This window comes from Pelophylax lessonae (assembly GCF_965119305.1).
Source record: "Pelophylax lessonae genome assembly, chromosome: 1".
Taxonomy (NCBI): domain Eukaryota; kingdom Metazoa; phylum Chordata; class Amphibia; order Anura; family Ranidae; genus Pelophylax; species Pelophylax lessonae.
Window position 1 is genome coordinate 235,951,208 of NC_138768.1, and position 18,109 is coordinate 235,969,316.

At 37.6% G+C, this 18,109-nt stretch overlaps 1 protein-coding gene across 1 annotated transcript in view; it reads left to right on the plus strand.

Moving 5' to 3' along the window:
- The window catches only part of DNAH10 (dynein axonemal heavy chain 10), a gene marked incomplete at its 5' end in the record, with an annotated part of 236,277 nt that overhangs the window by 140,854 nt on the left and 77,314 nt on the right, over nt 1–18,109 (plus strand). Inside the window, 11 exons of the mRNA XM_082256636.1 lie at nt 473–625; nt 974–1,234; nt 2,341–2,513; nt 3,176–3,269; nt 5,509–5,676; nt 6,364–6,552; nt 6,640–6,811; nt 8,445–8,648; nt 11,694–11,774; nt 13,949–14,146; nt 17,885–18,046. Of these exons, the coding sequence (XP_082112762.1) occupies nt 473–625; nt 974–1,234; nt 2,341–2,513; nt 3,176–3,269; nt 5,509–5,676; nt 6,364–6,552; nt 6,640–6,811; nt 8,445–8,648; nt 11,694–11,774; nt 13,949–14,146; nt 17,885–18,046 (1,855 nt within the window). The remainder of the gene's footprint in view (nt 1–472; nt 626–973; nt 1,235–2,340; nt 2,514–3,175; nt 3,270–5,508; nt 5,677–6,363; nt 6,553–6,639; nt 6,812–8,444; nt 8,649–11,693; nt 11,775–13,948; nt 14,147–17,884; nt 18,047–18,109) is intronic.

Here is an 18,109-nt window from a genome sequence, read left to right on the forward strand (position 1 = left end):
TTCATACTATGAGTGTGAACAGTTAAGAATCTGGTAGGAATCTTTTCTCAGGTGGCACAAGACTAGATTCTTGTCTTTCTTTTGGATGTTATCTTCTTATCATTATATGGGTAAATGTACATGCACAACTTTCATATACAATATGTACATTTTATGTAACTGTGAACTAGACCAGGAATTGTCCACTGTAATGGAAGAAAGCCTAACATGGAAGGAATTTTATTATCTAAAGTGCCAAAGGTGCTTCTGCTTCCAACTTTTCCTTTTTTTTTTAAAATATTTTTGAGACACCTGATACAAAAACATTGAATCGATATTTACCACAGATACTGAACCTATATATTGGAAAGATTGTATACCTGAAAATACTGTTAAGTCATTTTTTATTACTATTGTTTCTCCGTTGCATATTCTTACTAGTTTACCCATCCATCTACAGACTGGTATACCTGAAACTCTGTTTTCTTGTCAGATGTTGCTGATTATAAATTTCTCCTCTCGTACCACATCAATGGACATCCAAAGGAATCTGGAAGCCAACGTAGAGAAACGTACAAAGGATAACTATGGGCCACCAATGGGAAAGCGCCTTCTAGTGTTCATGGATGACATGAATATGCCCAAGGTTAAATACTTTACCTGCCATATTACCATTTCTTGTAAAACTATTGTTCTAGACCCTAGTCAAAAAAACACCTACGATGGCAAGACTTCCCCTTTTAAATCAGAAAATAATTAGCCATTTTTTTTGTATAAAAATAACAAGATTGTGCATATTTTAGTGATCCCTTGTTGAGACAGAGCTTTTATTTTGCATGTGTTGTTCCTGTAATTGCTGATATTATTATTCCATTGTATCTGCCAGGTACCAATGATTTTATATTTTCCTACAATAAGTGGTGTAGTCAACAAATGCCAATACTTAATATATATTGTTATACTTAAAACTGAAGCTGAATTTACCTACATACAGGTTGACGAATATGGGACCCAGCAGCCAATTGCCCTCTTAAAACTTTTGCTGGAGAAGGGAGGCATGTATGATCGTGGCAAAGAACTTAACTGCAAGTTCCTTCGGGACCTTGGATTTATAGCGGCAATGGGAAAGGCTGGTGGTGGCCGAAATGAAGTGGATACAAGATTCATTTCTCTTTTTAGTGTCTTTAATGTGCTTTTTCCTTCAGAAGATTCACTGCAACACATTTACTACTCCATCTTACATGGGCACACTGCGGTAATTTTTTTTTTTATCACGTAATCAATAACTATTTAACGATCAAAAAATGTTCTTAAAGTGTATCTAAAAGCTCAAAAAATATACTGTATATTCCAGCTTGCCAGCGCTTAGAAGTGCTGAACTCCGTTTTCTTTTTTTTAGGCTTTTTTTCCTCTTTATTTTCTCCTGGTGATTCTGGCAGCCGCACACTTTCTGTCCCAGACTGCGTGCTCCTAATTTTGACCACAGAACAATTCCCTCTTACCTCACCTGCATAACCTAGGGGATGTGTTCTGTAGTTCACAAAGAGAATTGAGCAGGACTGATAACACTGCTTGTGATTTCCATGCAACAGAGGCACTGTGTGGTCAGCTCAATACAGGAGGTTAAGCTAGACAACTGGTAGGATGAATAACTATTTTTTCAGTGGTATGGGTTCCAAATGATAGCATTTTACAAAGTTCCTAGAGCACAGTGTAATTGTTAAAAAATATTGTTCCGTAAAGGTACCTACACACATTAGATATTTTCCCTACCAGACTATTTATGGTGACTGATCTGATTACTGTAGGTAAAGTGGATCTTGCAGTAAAATGCAGGGTCCACATATTAGATCAGGGCCTCCTTCCATTGTAAAAAAAAGGTTTGATACCTTGCTTTTCTCCGTCTTCTGTGTGCGGTGCCTAGGCAACATCACCCTGCTTCCTGGAAGACCCTGAGAATGATAGGGATCCAAAATATTGAAATTTGATGCTCTTGCATTGGACTGAAGCATCTTCTTATGAGTTCTGATTTACTCATCATTCCTCAGGAATCTCCTAAGGAGGATAGTGACATGAGGTCCCACTATAAGGTCCACTTTTCAACCACTATCACAGGGGGCGAGGGAGGGGGCCAAGATCTAATAAGCAAACCTTATATTTTACTGCAAGGTCTGTTTTACAGAACACATTAGACCTCTTCAGCGTGGTGTGTTGCAGAAACGTACATGTTCTGTTCACTACATTGATATGGTGCTATTTATACTCAGTGGCATCCCAAAACATTAACCCAATGCACATTTATGTGTTTATCAGAACAAATAATAATTAAACCATATTTGGTTAACTGTCTGCCCTATACAGCTATTCAATGAAGATGTTCAGGCCATCTGTGACAAGCTGACTTTCTGCACCTTGGAATTATATAAAATGATTGTCCGGGACCTTCCTCCAACCCCTTCAAAGTTCCATTATATATTTAATCTCCGGGACCTTTCTCGAGTATTTCATGGACTGGTTCTTACTACCCCAGAAAGGTATCATTTTTCGTGTCACATTTCATGTGTTAAACTTAAAGGTGGTTGGAAAAAAATGACTAAAATGTATATATTTTTTATTTCTAACCCTAACATCTGTCGACATGCTGGCTTATCCCTGCTTTGCATTGCAAAGAACAGGCAATTACACAGATGCTATGGTACAGTTGTGTTTTGTAGTCATCCTTACGTTATGCAGCTCCCAGTTGTATGTACAGTATATGGGCCCATCTTCCCTCTTGCAGATAAACAAGTTCAGAACTGAATGAAGAAAACCCTAACTACCATCTTCTAATTTTCTTTGATAGGTCAATAGAAGACAGCATCAAAATGTATGTTCATTACTGCAAGTGCTGCTTCCCTCCTGGCAATTTCAATTGTTGTGGAAAATGGTTAATAATTATGCATATAATAGTTATGTAAAAACTTAATATAGAAAAGCTTTGATAAAGGTGGGCTGTGACCCACCAAAACGTCTGTATATAAAAGACTTTTTTGGATGACATATGTATGTGAGTGCCCTATATCCACAAACATGTATTTGACCTTTATTCAGTGTACACCCAGGACCTTTCTGTTTTGTGTGTGGAGATCAACCATTGTTTCTCTCTGGATATATATAGTGCTGAATTGTACTATTTATATTTTGCTTCGGATTGCAGATTTCAGACGGTGAGTCAGACGGTGAGAGTCTGGAGGAATGAAGCTTTACGCGTTTTCCATGACAGACTAATCAATGAAGATGATAAGAGAGTGGTAGGTGAACATGAATCATTGGGGATTCATGTTATAATGAACATTTGTAATAAGAACAGTCCACATACTCCAAATAAAATACACAACACCATGTTTATTATAAACCTTTTCTTACCATCACGGAGCTGAAATCACTTTTAGTGCCGGTTCACATTTGTGTGATGCGGGAACGCTGCGAATATACAGCGTATTCCCGCATCGCTTCCGCACCCCTGGCAGTTCACACTGCCATAAGCGATACGCAGGGGGTGTCAATTAAAAGTTAACGACACCCCCAGTTGAGATCGCATATCGCAGCGCGATCTGCAAGTTCGCACAGAATCGGATCGCACTAGTGTGAACCACCATGCGATCTGATTCTGCTGCGGATTAAAAAAAGGGTCATGTGCGTGTTTTAGTGTGATTGCGGTGCGAATTCAGCCATACAAACTGTATGGCTGAAATTTGCACCGCACAGAGATTGCATGTAATTTTAGGAGCAGTGCGCTCCGAATTACATGCGATCTCTGTGATCGCACAAATGTGAACCGGCACTAAATGGGTTGAGTTTTAGTAAAAAAATGATTGTAGGGCTGGTGTATTTCTCTATTTTGGGACTAGTATTTATACATTGGATGTACAACTGATACCTCAAATATATATTGTGAAATTAGTCTTGTAACCTATCTAACTACACCTATCTGTTTTTGAAATCTTGGTTTTGGCATTTTTGGAAACTTGAACTACCATGTATCCATGATTAGCTTTAACATGAAGATCTTTCAGTTGTTCTTATAGTTTCTATATGACAGCTAATTGACATGCTTGTCAAATGGTTTAGATAAAATCTGTTAAAGCATAAGCCACTTTAATGTGTTCAGTCTAAAGACTGGTACACACGATGAGATTATCAGACGAATGATCGTCCTTTTTCTTTTTTTTTTTTATTGCATGCTAGTCTCCATATCGAAAACGAATAGGTTACTAAAGTTTGAAAATTCTCGTACGACATAATAAAAATTCGAAAGTGATGTAATGTATTTGTATTGTGTTTTTGACTGAAAACTGTACTGGTTAAAGGAAAATCATATGATCTGGTATTGTACGAGAAGAATTTTCGTGTTTGTTCCTTCGGAAAATTTCAGACGAAAGCTGTGAATGATCAGATTATCATACGATCACATCAAAAGCAGTATTTTTTGTACAATATTCTAATCGCGTGTACGGAGCTTTAAGCACATGAGTAATGATATTTAAAGAACTATATCATATTTACCTATATGTCTGAAAGAACTTTAACGACTGTATATTCCTCTTTTATGTCACGAATAGATGCATTTGTTGCTATTCATGTGTACTTAGTCGAGCACTGAAAGCACCTAGAATAGCGCATGCAGCTTAATTACAGGGGGGCTTAGAAATGGGAAGTACTAGACTTTTAGGTTACGCTTGAGCAGAAAATTATTATCTGGGCCTACGTCCAGGGGGTGCTAGAACCTAGGCCGGAGTAAGTCTTGCTGGGCGTAATGTACTTTTGGTGCTGAATGCTAATAATTTTTTCCTGCTAATAATTTGTATCCTAAAATATGGGCAGAGTTAATTGATATTGTCCAGTGTGTATACACATTTGTAGTAATAAACAGTGGGGCATCATTCCTAACGCCAGGAGAACCAAGATCAAATGTAAAATAATGCAAAAATCAGCATGTAAAATAATGCAAAAATTCAGCATGTATGCCGAAAAGCATACTGTGGAACATATAATATTCCAAGTACTGCCACTGTTACGTAGTCTTGCCAAGCCTAAGGTAAGAAACTTGTGTACTGCAGCACACAGTGGTGTAGGAACAGAGGGAGCACAGGTAGCTGATGTAACTGGAAACCAGCTCCTTAGCCACCTACAAATGCTCTTTCCATTGGCATCAGCTTGAAGAAGAGGGAACATATTGTGTCTGTAGAAGAAGTTAAAGAAATTAAAGTTGGGGTAAGTGTGGAGAGAGGTTTAGACTCAGTAATTAAAGGGTTGGGCATGTTGGCTGCAGAGGGATCTTGCTAAACTCAAGGCTCATATATTTTACATGATGCAAATGTATCAAGCTACACTGTTAACAGACCACGTTACATACATTTATAGCCTGTAAAATTATTGCACTTCTGTATTTTGTCTTTTCAGTTAATGCATTTGTTTTTAACAAAAAAAAACTCCATTATAATCTCTCACTACCATACATGAAGTATTCAAATTTATTTTTCCAACAAGGTTCAAGGACACATTCAAAGTTTAATAGATGAACACTTCAAAGTTGATTTAGAATATGCCATGAAGGACCCAATTCTGTTTGGTGACTTCAGAACCGCAATGAATGAAGGTGAACCACGAGTATATGAAGACATTCAGGATTATGATGCAGCGAAAGCTCTCTTTCAGGTAAAATAGCTTGAATGAATAAACGTAGGTAAAATATTAAGTTGGTCATGTGTTATATTCACATGCGATGCAATAAGATGGATCTCGCAGTAATCGCAGAGTGGTGTATAATGGGTTCAGGTAATCTTTTGTAGTCCGTTATCCTTGGGAATTTCTTGCAATCGAAGTCAAATTGTTTCTCTTCCTGCAGAAGTTGAAATCGTGTGCAATGCTTACAGCAGTTTAGCAGTGCAAACTCACGTTTTAAGGATATATTTGTCAACCCAAGATCATATATTGCAGGGGTCTCCAAACTTTCTAAGCAAAGGGCCAGTTTACTGTCCTTCAGGCTTTAGGGGGGCTGGACTGTGGCCAGTAGGAGTAGAAAATGCCCTGGTGTCAGTGGGAGGAATAATGTCCGATCAATAGAGTCAGTGGAAGGAATAGTGCCCCTTCATTGCTTTTATTGGGAGGAATAGAGGAAAAGTGCCCCATTGTTGGTATTAATTGGAAGACTAGTGCCCAATTTTTGGTGTCAGCAAGGGGAAATGGTGCCCCACCATTGGAGCCAAAGGGCCACATCTGGCCCCTGGGCTGCAGTTTGCAGACCACTGATATACTGTATGTTCCTTGATTAATTGCTTGTAAGATCTGTAACTTTACAACGACTTGAGAGTTTTAAATACTTAGTGTTGATGTTGTTTCCAGGAAATCCTTGAGGAGTACAATGAAACTAAGACCAAAATGAATTTGGTTCTCTTTGATGATGCACTAGAACATTTGACTCGAATACACCGAATAATAAGGATGGATCGAGGTCATGCTCTGCTGGTTGGTGTAGGAGGGTCAGGGAAGCAATCTCTTGCTCGACTAGCTGCATTTGCTGCTGGATATGAGGTTTGCTTAAATAACTGTGAGATATATTGGGTAAATGTATCATTCTGTCATGCAACATTGATCCAAAATATTATGCCATCTGATTAGGTGTTTGAAATTGTTCTGAGCCGAGGATATGGAGAAAACAGTTTCCGTGAGGATCTGAAGAATCTTTACATTAAACTCGGTCTAGAAAATAAGAAGATGATTTTTCTGTTTACTGATGCGCATGTGGCTGAAGAAGGATTTCTTGAACTTATCAACAACATGTTAACATCAGGTGTGCCTAACCACTTTTGTAGTGTTTCATATATTCAAAGCAGTGCCCATTACACATCTTATTATCCTGCCACCCTTTACTGCATAAAACACTCATTTTGCATCTGATCATCCATGTCTGAATGATTAGATGTAAAACTCAAGATCTAAACTCAAGGACAAAAAATTAATATATTGCAGCTTAAACAGTTCATAGATATGGTGGCTACATTTTTTCTTCTTTTCAGGCTTTTTCTGTTATCAAACAGATGTAACAAAATTCTTCCAAAAGGGAGCAAATAAGAGAAGTTCATTGTTACAGTTTACATACACCTTAAAAAGCATTTTGTTTTTTTTCTGGTAGTATGTAATATAAGAAGTTTAAACTGCAGCTGCATGTGGCAAATAAAGTCAATAGGTGAATTTCTATAGTTATTCAACAACTGTGTCAAAAACTAACCCATTTTATTAAATGTTGTACAAAAAGGTGCATGATTCCCCCAGAGCTACTGGGCAATGGTAGCCTTCTTCCAAATGCTGCTGTGGAATGTTCCCATGTGTGGTCGAGCCTGCAGTGGCAAAAAGAAAATCGATACTCTGAACTAATAAACACCATGCTGCACATATTTACAATTCAGAGAAATCAGTAAATGGGGATACTAGCAAATCCTAGTGAACAAAATAAACATGGTGAATGCCAGGATCGAAATTAGTGCCATTTAAGGTTTAGACTGTGTCCTGATGTTAAAGGTACACTTCTTTAGATGTTTCATATTTTTCTTTAATGTACCTTTAAAATGTGGCTCCTCTTTGCAGAATAAGGTTATGTGCTTGACAATATAAGTCATATTCTAGATGCCATTGACATTAAGTAAACCCATTTTTTCGGCACATTATTGTGATCCTGCAGGGGACCAGTGAAGGACTCAGTCATTTCAAAGGTGTACAATAACGTTGTTAGAAATATACAACACTTGTACAAAAGACCTGACGATTGAAATGCCTTTTTAAATATTTAAATTAGATGAGGAGTATAAGGTACATTCTAGAATCTTTGGCTTTATATGAAAAATAAACATTATGTTCAATATGAGTTTAATGAAAAATACATTTCAAAATACAAAACAATAATACAAAGTGAAAATTGGACATTAAAACAAGTAAAATATTTACAGTATAATTAATATTGGAACCATGCATTTTCTGTCATATTGCCAAATTAAAATTAGATTTACCAATGCCATCACTTTGATTGTAGCTAGTCATGTATTTTATTAATTTATTCCATAGAAGCATGTTCCACTTATTTTGTATTTTCTCCATCAACTGAAAATCTCTGGTAATTCTGGTATAAACGTTTCTGTCCTTGGGCTACAAAATGCAGATAGCATGGTTTTGGAAGGATATAAGCATAGCAATTTTGTTATATGAATCATTTATAAACATAACTTTGATATATCTCATGCTTTTCTTTTACATTTTCCATTTGCCTTGAACAAAAAAAAAAACCTAAAAAAATATAATTGCAGTCTATAAGCTTCTAGTAACTTTTCAGGTAGAAGATTACTATATTCATACCCGTGGTTTATTAGTTACTGCATTTTCTGCATAGATCTTCATGGAATACATATGTTTATATTGTTTGTCTTTTTTAGGCATGGTTCCTGCACTTTTCCCTGACGAAGAAAAGGAGTCTGTTTTAAGCCAAATCAGGGATGAAGCTAGTAAAAATGGGATGGGCCCAGCAAAAGAAAGCATTTGGCAATACTTTGTTAACAAGAGTGCCAACAACCTCCATATTGTTCTTGGAATGTCCCCGGTTGGTGACACATTAAGAACAAGATGCAGGAATTTTCCAGGTAATAACGACATCCTTCTTTTATAACATTCAAGCCCTTTTACATCACGTGTTTTAAAGTAAAGGCCTAAGAAAGAAATCAAAAAAATGTGAGGATTTTTGTAATAATAAAAGTTAAAGCTGAATTCTAGGCAAATATAATGGACACAAATGAATGCAGTATTTTCTGTAAATGCACAGTGTAGGTACCGGAATTTTACTTGGTGTAAGCCTCTTGCAATCCTCCATACTGCAAAACTCAAAATGGGAGAGGAGCTCAAAAACATGGTGATAGATGGGAAGAGCAGAGTTACAAAGATGAGCTCCTCAGTGTGCTGTTTCTCTTTTTACCATACGGTTGCAGGCTGAGGGAGGGACAGAACCTGGAAGTCTTACATATTTGCAGGGGAGGAAAAATTAGGTCTCCTGCCTGTTAGACAGGGCTTTGCTGTGTAGCAGAGCTGTGTAAATGTTAGAACTGGATTCACAGAAATACATATCCTTTGGTCAGTAAAATGGATTCTTCATTTTTGAATTTCTCTTTTTGCCTAAAGTTTAGCTTTAAAAAGCATATTGGGGTTGATTTACTTAAACTGGAGAGTGCAAAATATGTTGCAGCTCTGCCTAAAACCTAGTCAGCTTCCAGTTTTTTTGTCAAAGCTTAATTGAACAAGCTGAAGTTAGAAGCTGATTGGCTACCATGGACAGCTGCACTAGATTTTGCACTCTCCAGTTTTCGTGAATCAACTCCATTGTCTAATGCTGATTGATGCCAGTATTGTCCCAATTTGTTGCTGAAGGGTGTGCTAGTATGGCACTTTTCAGTTTGAGATACTTAGCACACAGGCTAAAATTCCATACAGGGTACCTCTCAAGGTTATTGAGGTCCTGTTGTTGAATGCATCTTGCTGTCCTGCCCTGTAGAGGGCTGTCCTCGCAATTAACTTTCCTCTAAAATACATATATTTTTCAACCACAGTAAAATCTCTCAGAATAGCAAAAAATGCACATCATAAACATTTTGCTCTTTTAAAGAACATGCATCTTCCCTCCAGATCCAAGCATACCTTAAAAATGTAGAGCAGAATGGGCCAAATCCTCTTGAAGGCAATTACTCCCCAATCTGTTACTGCAAGGCTTCCTGTGAGAATCTTATTTATGCAAATATTGATTTCTCTATTGTTCATTGAGGAACACAGCTTAATTGAAAAAACCTAATGTTATATGCCACCTACAGTAGAAATAGAAACTAGGCATATAGAATGTCCTATTGAGACTATAACCCCTCACTTACCACATCTGCTCAGTGGTAGCAAGCTGTCCAAAGATAGAATGATAGCATGTAAGGGGTTGGCTCTGTGTCCCTCATTGGATTCAGAAAAAAGGACTTTTCCTACAGAGTACAAAAACCCTTGAACAAGATGAAAATTGTAAGAATTCTTATACTCTCATGATATGATACCCTGCCTACAGGAGAAATAGACACTGCCAAAAAAATGTAATTGGTCAACACAGGTTATTAAAAAATTCAGCATGAAATCCTCCATATCTGCCATCTTCTTCCATCATCAAGGAGATTTTCTAACTTCTGTGAACATCAGGGACATAATCCTGCTTGTTCCCTAGTAAAAACCCTCCTGTGTTCTCATAGCATCCCCATTGTGGGCTACTTAGATGGTCTCCTTTTCAGTATAGAGACGGTGTGGGATTTTGTTGGACAATGGTGACTGTCCAGAAATTGCTGCAATTTTGGTGGATACTGAAATTTAAAAAAGTGTCACTGGAATCAACTCCTCTTTTGGAGGATCTTTCTCTAGTCCCAGACACAACCCAGGCCAGAGTGTTTCTTCTGAGGAAAAGGTTCTGATCTTAGATTTGAGCTTTCAAGTCCAGCAATTACTCAGCTTTTGCGTCCTCAGCCTGCTGGTATCCTTCCATTCCATTTAATTTGTCCTGTTTCAGTGAAGACCTCTTCTTCACTACACTCTGTCTTCATAGGGCAAATCAATCTGGTCAATGAAACAATTAATTTGCTTGGCACTAAAGACCAGTTTGTTTCTGGCTTGGTGTCTTAGGAGGCAGACAAAGACAACTGGCATGCAGACTTCCTCAGCTGGTATTGTCTGTTCCACTTTAACTTGTAGCTAACCCAAAACAGCCCTAACTAAACTAGCTATTATTGCTGCAAATTTTTACAAATATTTCTCTTTTTACTATTTATACTTAAACTTTTTATGTTTTGATTAGCTCTGTATTAAAAAAAGCACTAAATTGGAAAAGGCACTTTTTAATCTGCAGTTGCCATGTCTTGTAATAGAAACATCATTTTAGTATCATAGTAAATAGGACAAATGATAAAAGAAAGTGTGCATTTTTTATCTACTGGTTGTTTTAAAACGAATCTTAGTCAAACTAGATAACAGCAAATTTTGATTATGCTACATGTTTGGTCTATAGATTGCATAGGAAACAAAAACAATTTTCACAAGACAATATTTTCAAAAGAAAGCATTCTGTACCAAAAAATATATATTTTGTAATGCTTTAAAAAAAAAAAAGAGTATAGTTTATTAGGTTTCATAGCATTGAAGTACATTACAGGTACCAAATATACCAACAGACCAAAAACGGTGCATCAAAAACCCAGACATTCAAGGAATATGTAACCCAGGACACTACTTAACAACCTCAGACCCAGTGAGATGTTGTAAATAAATATAGTGTCCCTTCAAATTTCAGGGTTAAGGACTTTAATAATCCAAGGGCCCCTACTAATCGATTGCTAGTACCATCACAGCAAAGAATGTTAGTAAGCAGATCAACTTTATTTTATGATAGATCAATGTTACTTAAAGATGCAGCACTATCACAAAATATTGGAAATGAGTTTTAGTCTAAATATTCAGTTGGAATAATCCTTGGAATGAATGCAGCTGTATGGTAATTTAAACTCGAATTTATACTGTACAATTACTACATCTCCTCACTGTATTATGTTTTACTGCACATTATACCTTTCTTTATATTTTGAATGTCCTATAATAAGTCTATGATATTTTATTTCAAGGTTTGGTGAATAATACTGGAATTGATTGGTTCTTGCCTTGGCCTCCTCAAGCCCTGTATGCTGTTGCTAAATCATTTTTAGGTAAGTGTACTAAGAGCTAGAGTACTTCATATTGCCAGGCTTCCTCAATTAGGCAGTGCAAAGAGCAGTGTGGATATGAAAAGTACGGCCTTATTCAGACACTTCTAGCCCATGATTGAGCACCTTGCTTACGCAGCTTTAGTCACCAGGTGCGATGTGCAGGCAGCCCATTCATGTCTCTTGGGATGCAATGGCTGCACAAACACAGCCGCTCATCCCAGTTTGACAGCCATATGGGTAAGTGGCCTCAAAACACACGGTGCCGCTCCCAGCACTTGGCGGCTGAAGCTGCATAAACAAAGCTCCCATTCATGGGTTACGGGTATCTGCACCCATCTGAATGAGGCCTAACCAAAACAAAGCAATCACAAATCCTTTTTCACTGAACTCGTTTTAATAATTTAAAATTAAATTGGCAACAATGGGTCAATACAGCTGCATATTATCTTTGATGTTTGTTCTACTGATTTACTGAACACACACTCAGTGTTTACTAAAGAAAAAGCATTTAAATCAATATTAATGTTGCTTTTTTAAGTGTAGAAGTTTTAGAAACTGTTGTTTTTTTATCTGTTTTTATTGCCACATATTTACACATTTAGATGCTGTGATGCACAAATAAACATTTATTACAAGACAAAATATTCCCAAAGCACTACGAGTTAGCTAAAGATACAGCACAGCAAAGAAAGCTTTGTCTGAATAAAATTTTAGGCTCATCTGTCTCATAAGTGATGATGCATTAAAGTAGTATTAAACCCTCAATTATTTTACTGATATATTCTGATCAACTAGGGAAACCTTCCCCAGTATATGAATTAGTCCATATATGTGCCATTCACTTACATGTTGGAGATTTCACTGGCGACAGCTCCAGATCCCTAAGCACAACTTCCCCAAACTTCCTGTTGAGGGCAGTGCACTCTGTACAAAGTCATTTAAGGGGGGGAGGAAATGGGACCAAAGGAGTGACTTGCCGTTCTAAGGCTTTGGAGTTAAGTGTTCATCTTGACCCACACAGCTCTCAGCAGGAAGCAAGTATGCATCAGCTTCTTGTCAGGAGAGCCCTGTAATTACTGTACACAGTCACTACAGGCAATGACAGTCATACCTGAATGCAAAAAGTATCAAACCAATGTGCTTAGATGGAACAGAAGATTCAATCTGACTGCATTTTAATATAGAATAGACAAATGATTATTTTGCTTTTCTGTAATCATAATACACAGGATAATATCTAGTGGCTCCTGGTGGTCATAAGTTATGGCAACTTTGTAGACACTGCATGGTACTACTATTATACTGAGCCTATGACTACATCTTCTACGCTTCACCAAATTATATTCTTACATATTTAAAACCATGCTTGACAATTCTGTTGCCATTGTAAACCAAAAACTTTCTAAATTTATTTTTTCAGCTCACGTGCTACATTTCTGGCCTATATAATACAGTATACCAGGTCACAATAATAACATTTTAGCACATTAAAAAAGCTATAATTCTACCACTTTACAAGAATCTAGTTTGGCCGCATCTTGAGTATGCTGTCCAGTTCTGGTCACAAGTCCTCAGGAAGGATGTGCTGGAACTGGAGAGAGTCCAGAGAAGGGCAACAAAACTGATAAGAGGATTAGAGGACCTCAGGTATAAGGAATTACTATATACATTAAACTTTTTCTCCCTGGAGAAGAGGAGATATGATTGCACTATACAAATATCTTCCTAAATGGTGATCCTGACATAGAGAAAAGACTATTCGGTCTCAGGTCACTTAAGAAGACACAGGGCCATTCACTGAAGTTGGATGAGAAGTTGTTTAATCACAAACTGCTTAACGGATTCTTTCCTGTTAAAGCAGTAGGGATGTGGAACTCCCTTGCACAATTGGTGTGGTATCGGTGGAGAGTGTTGTTAAGTTCAAAAAGCTCTTAGATGGGCATCATAGCAATCACAATATACAGGGATATGGGAGCTGGTAGAGACATAAATACATACACACTCGTACACCCACACAAGTTTAACTGGATGGACTGATATTCAACCTTACCAACCATGAGACTCGGCAGGTTGTCGTATGCATTTCAGCAAGGCTGCTGAAGGACAAAACACCAGTAAAAGTCTAATTTAATATAGCATGTTTTAATATAAGCTATGCTTTTTGTGTGCTTCAGGAGAAAGCCAAATGATCCCATCTCAAGATTTAGAGCCAGTTATCAGCCATGTTGTAATGGTCCATGATTCTGTGGGAAAGTTCAGCAAAATATTCCAGCAGAAGCTGAGACGCAGCAACTATGTAACTCCGAAGAACTACCTTGACTTCATCAACACATATTCCAAACTGTTGGAAGAGAAGAACCAGTTTAACTTGGGTAATACTGATGTAGACTTGAAATAATAACATGTATACTGATAATGTGATTTCTCAAGGCTTTGGTTGTGCTGCTTGTAGGAAACCCATGACTATAGTAGATATCCTTATGGAGGCAGAGCAAAATGTTATCTCCAAGGATGGAATTTTTCAGCTAGCAGCCCATTATACCCTCATGTTAAGAATGAAGCGGGGGTATCTGAAATGTTCATAGGCTTGCACTTTTCTACGATAGGCAGTGGAATCAATATCTGACAGCCAGCTGTATTATAATGGCCATTGCTTTTTTAGCTATCAGAGAAAACACAACGAGCACACGAGTGTCACACTGACATACAATGCTGTAATACTGTTCAAAACAAAAACTTTTTTTTAGGTCAGCTTTTCACACTAGAGATTTTGTGTCTATATCCCTAGGATGTCGCTGTTGAAAGTAATGGCACAAACCAGCAAAAAAAATCTTTATTGAAATTCAGTGGGATGCATACAGAGCGCTTGAAGCTCAGATGCATTTCACACTGATTAGTGCTTATTCAGAGTGATCTCAAGTAAACTCCTTCATTGATATAAAGGGCCATCTCTGCCATCAGTCATTGATTAGGTCACTATCAATCTCTTAAGGCATGGTAATTTTAAACCTACTTGGTAGATTACTTTTTATATTGATGGAAAAGTTCACTTGAGCGCACTCATTGAATAAGAACTAATTAGCAGTAGACGACGTACCTGCACATTTGGTGGGACTGTGAACAGATCGATCCGTTTTGGTATATGATATTTCAGATATATGCGGATATCTATGATGAGTCTCTCACTCTTTCCCCCACCATAGCCCTATTATCTATTTTACCGGGTTCGGTCGATTTCAGAAATCAAGTCTTTTAAGATTTTTTTTTTCTGCAGCTAGACCGTTTATTTTCAGATTTTGGAAATGCACATCTACTCCTCCTTTGTCCCTCTGGGTGGACATAATCAATTACACTATGCTAATGGAGAAAATGCAAGCTAAATAAGTGGATACTGGGGAAAAATTCACCATCCTATGGTACATCTGGATGCACTACTCCATTTCTGAGAAACTGAGGAATAAACTCAAACAATAAGCTCTGACAATTTTGTGATAAACAGGAGGACTCATATCCACTATATGCTATTCGCTCCCTCTTCGGCCTCTCTTCTCTTTTTCTTCTGTTCTCCCCCTCTCTTTATTTTTTTCCCTTGAATATTATCATTCATTGGGTATTCTGTGTCACTTGAGTGTGCATAGATTCTTTTTATGTGTAACTGACCTGACATAACAGATATCTCCCATGCCTCTGATTTTAGATCTGGGTGACTATGTGAGGACATCCCTATTCCAATATCAGTAATTGATATTGATTAATGTTCCTATATTTGGATGTCTATGTTGACTGTCAACCATTCTTGTATGAGCAATGTCAAGTGGTGTTCATAATTTCTACGTGAATTTGTTTTCCTTTCTGTACAATTTTTTAGTTTTTGAAAACTTGGTAATACAAACATATTCAACCAAATCAGCAGTAGACGGTTCAGATGTTGGAGTTCAGATTTCACTCTCCCGGGTATTGCCAGCGGGTATCGACTTCTCTGCTCTCCTGTTGTTATCCTTAAGCTCAGCTTTACTGCTCCTGGAAGCTCTAATCTCTCAAACAGATAATAGGGAAACGGGGGGCACCATGGTGTAGCATAACTTTATTGTATAAAATAATTTGCTATTACACTCACATGAATCAAAATGAAAAACCGCATGTAAGACCCAGAAGCGCCGCTGCCGCGTGCGCACCACGGTCCGGGAGTTGCGTCACCGGAAGTCCCTCTCAATGTGTTTCACCTAGCCAATTGGTGTCCTGAGGAGCATTTGACTCATATGCTGAAAAGCATAGGGTCAATATTCTCTGCAGAAGTTTTTGTCTGCATGGAGCACAGAGAATGCATATTATTGCACTGGTGAACTGTTTACAAAATGAGCACTTTTATGAGCTCATACGCACTTCAGCTCAAAAACAAAGCTGCTTTTACAGGCATTTGAGCTTTTATTTCTCTGCCTAAAAGCTTGAAGAAGCTTGTGCTTTTTTTGTGCTCTTTTGCACATTTTTATTGAGCTGTTTTGAGCTTTTGCACTTTGTCATGCTTTTTTGCGCTTTTTTGCACATTTTTGGGCACTTAGGCATCTTTTCTGCTTCAAAGCTCCTCTCAAAAAGGTGAGTTTGGTGGGTTTTTTTCTGCCTGTAAGAGCATATGCCTGTAAACTCCTGAAAAAGCCATAGTGTGCATGGACAGATTGGCTAACACGGAGGAGAGTTTCCAGGCAGAAAAAAATGCCCGTAGAAGCAGCTTCTTTGAGCTTCTTTGAGATGCAGTTTCCATGAGCCCAAAAACTGGTTGGATGAGACTTTTATATGTGAAGAAGATTTTAGTTTAGCTGATGGTGAAATTATGATGTAATTTATTTATTTACTTTATTTTATGGATAAGAGGTGATGACAGTGCTGTGGGTTACAACTTTCATATGTATTTGAGAAGGCCTGACATGGGTTATTGAGGAGCAGTGGCTGTCACAAACACATATCGTTTGGTTATTCAATATATACATTTCTTTACATACTACAGGTTCTAGAGTGAGTGGAGTACTTCACATATAACCTAGCGTGGGGGTATTAAATCTGTCCTTAGCTATGAATGATGCAAATAAAATAAAAACTGCCAAGCATGGTTATAGTTTCAAAATTAATAAATCATGCTAGTCAGCATTTTTTCGCAAAGTTTTTATTCATGCACATTTCAAAGTATAAAACAAGTATAGTGCAAAAAACAAACAAACTGAGAATTAAAGCAGGAATATGCTAGATACATACTGTGTAAAATAATATTAGGGTGGGAGCACCAGAACTCTGCTCTGCATTTTTCATATTGGGGTTAGAATATGTATAGATAGAAAGGCCAAGTCATAAGAAAATGCACTGCAGAGTTTGTGTGGCCCTAACAATATTGTGATATTAAGCTCATCCTGCATACAGCAGGAATAAGGGGCCACTGTTTTTTTTGGAGAGGCCTCTCAAAACCTGCAAGATTTTGGAAACTCTTCATGAAGATATAAAACCTATGTTGTTCACGTGAATGAGAGATGTGAGATGTAGAAGACGATTAGCGAGAATTTTGGTGAAGATTTTGAGATGTGTGTTTAACAGCAAGATTGAGTGATAGCTGCTACAGGATGTTGGGTCTTTTCCCTTTTTGCTGACAACTGATTTGTGGGCTTTTACAAATATGTTTTATAATAGGAGGATTTTGACAGTGAGTTAAGTGTTGTCACCATATGGGGGTAAGGTTGGGGAGAGGAGATTATACTATTACCAATAAGTCATCCAGGCCTGGTGAATTTCCTAGTTTGGCCTCTGAGATTTCTATTTAAATTATATCTGAAATTATAGGGAAGTCCAGGATCTCATGACCTGAGGATTTCAGCTTCGGTAGGTTAGAAGAGTTGAGGTACAGTATGTCTTTGGTGAGATTCGTGCTGCTGACTTTCTTCTACTCTGTTACCATTCTGTATTATGATGTACCAAGTGTGTTGTCTTTATCATACATACATTGCAAGCCTGCAGTGCCTCTGCAATGTACAGTATATTATAAATCCTAAAACGTATTTGTTAATAAAAAATGTTGAACGAGAGCTGTGCCAGATTGATAAATGACTTACGCTTTATTTCTTTCTCAGCACAGTGCAAACGTCTTGAAGGAGGTCTAGATAAGCTTAAGGAAGCTGCTGTACAATTGGCTGAGCTGAATTTAAAGCTGGCAGAACAAAAAGTAGTATTGGCTGAGAAATCAGCTGCATGTGAAGCATTATTGGATGAGATATCAGTTAACACAACAGTAGGTGAGTAATACACAAGATCAAAAGACAGCTAAAGTTCTCCAAGACCAAAGCCCCCCCCCCCCC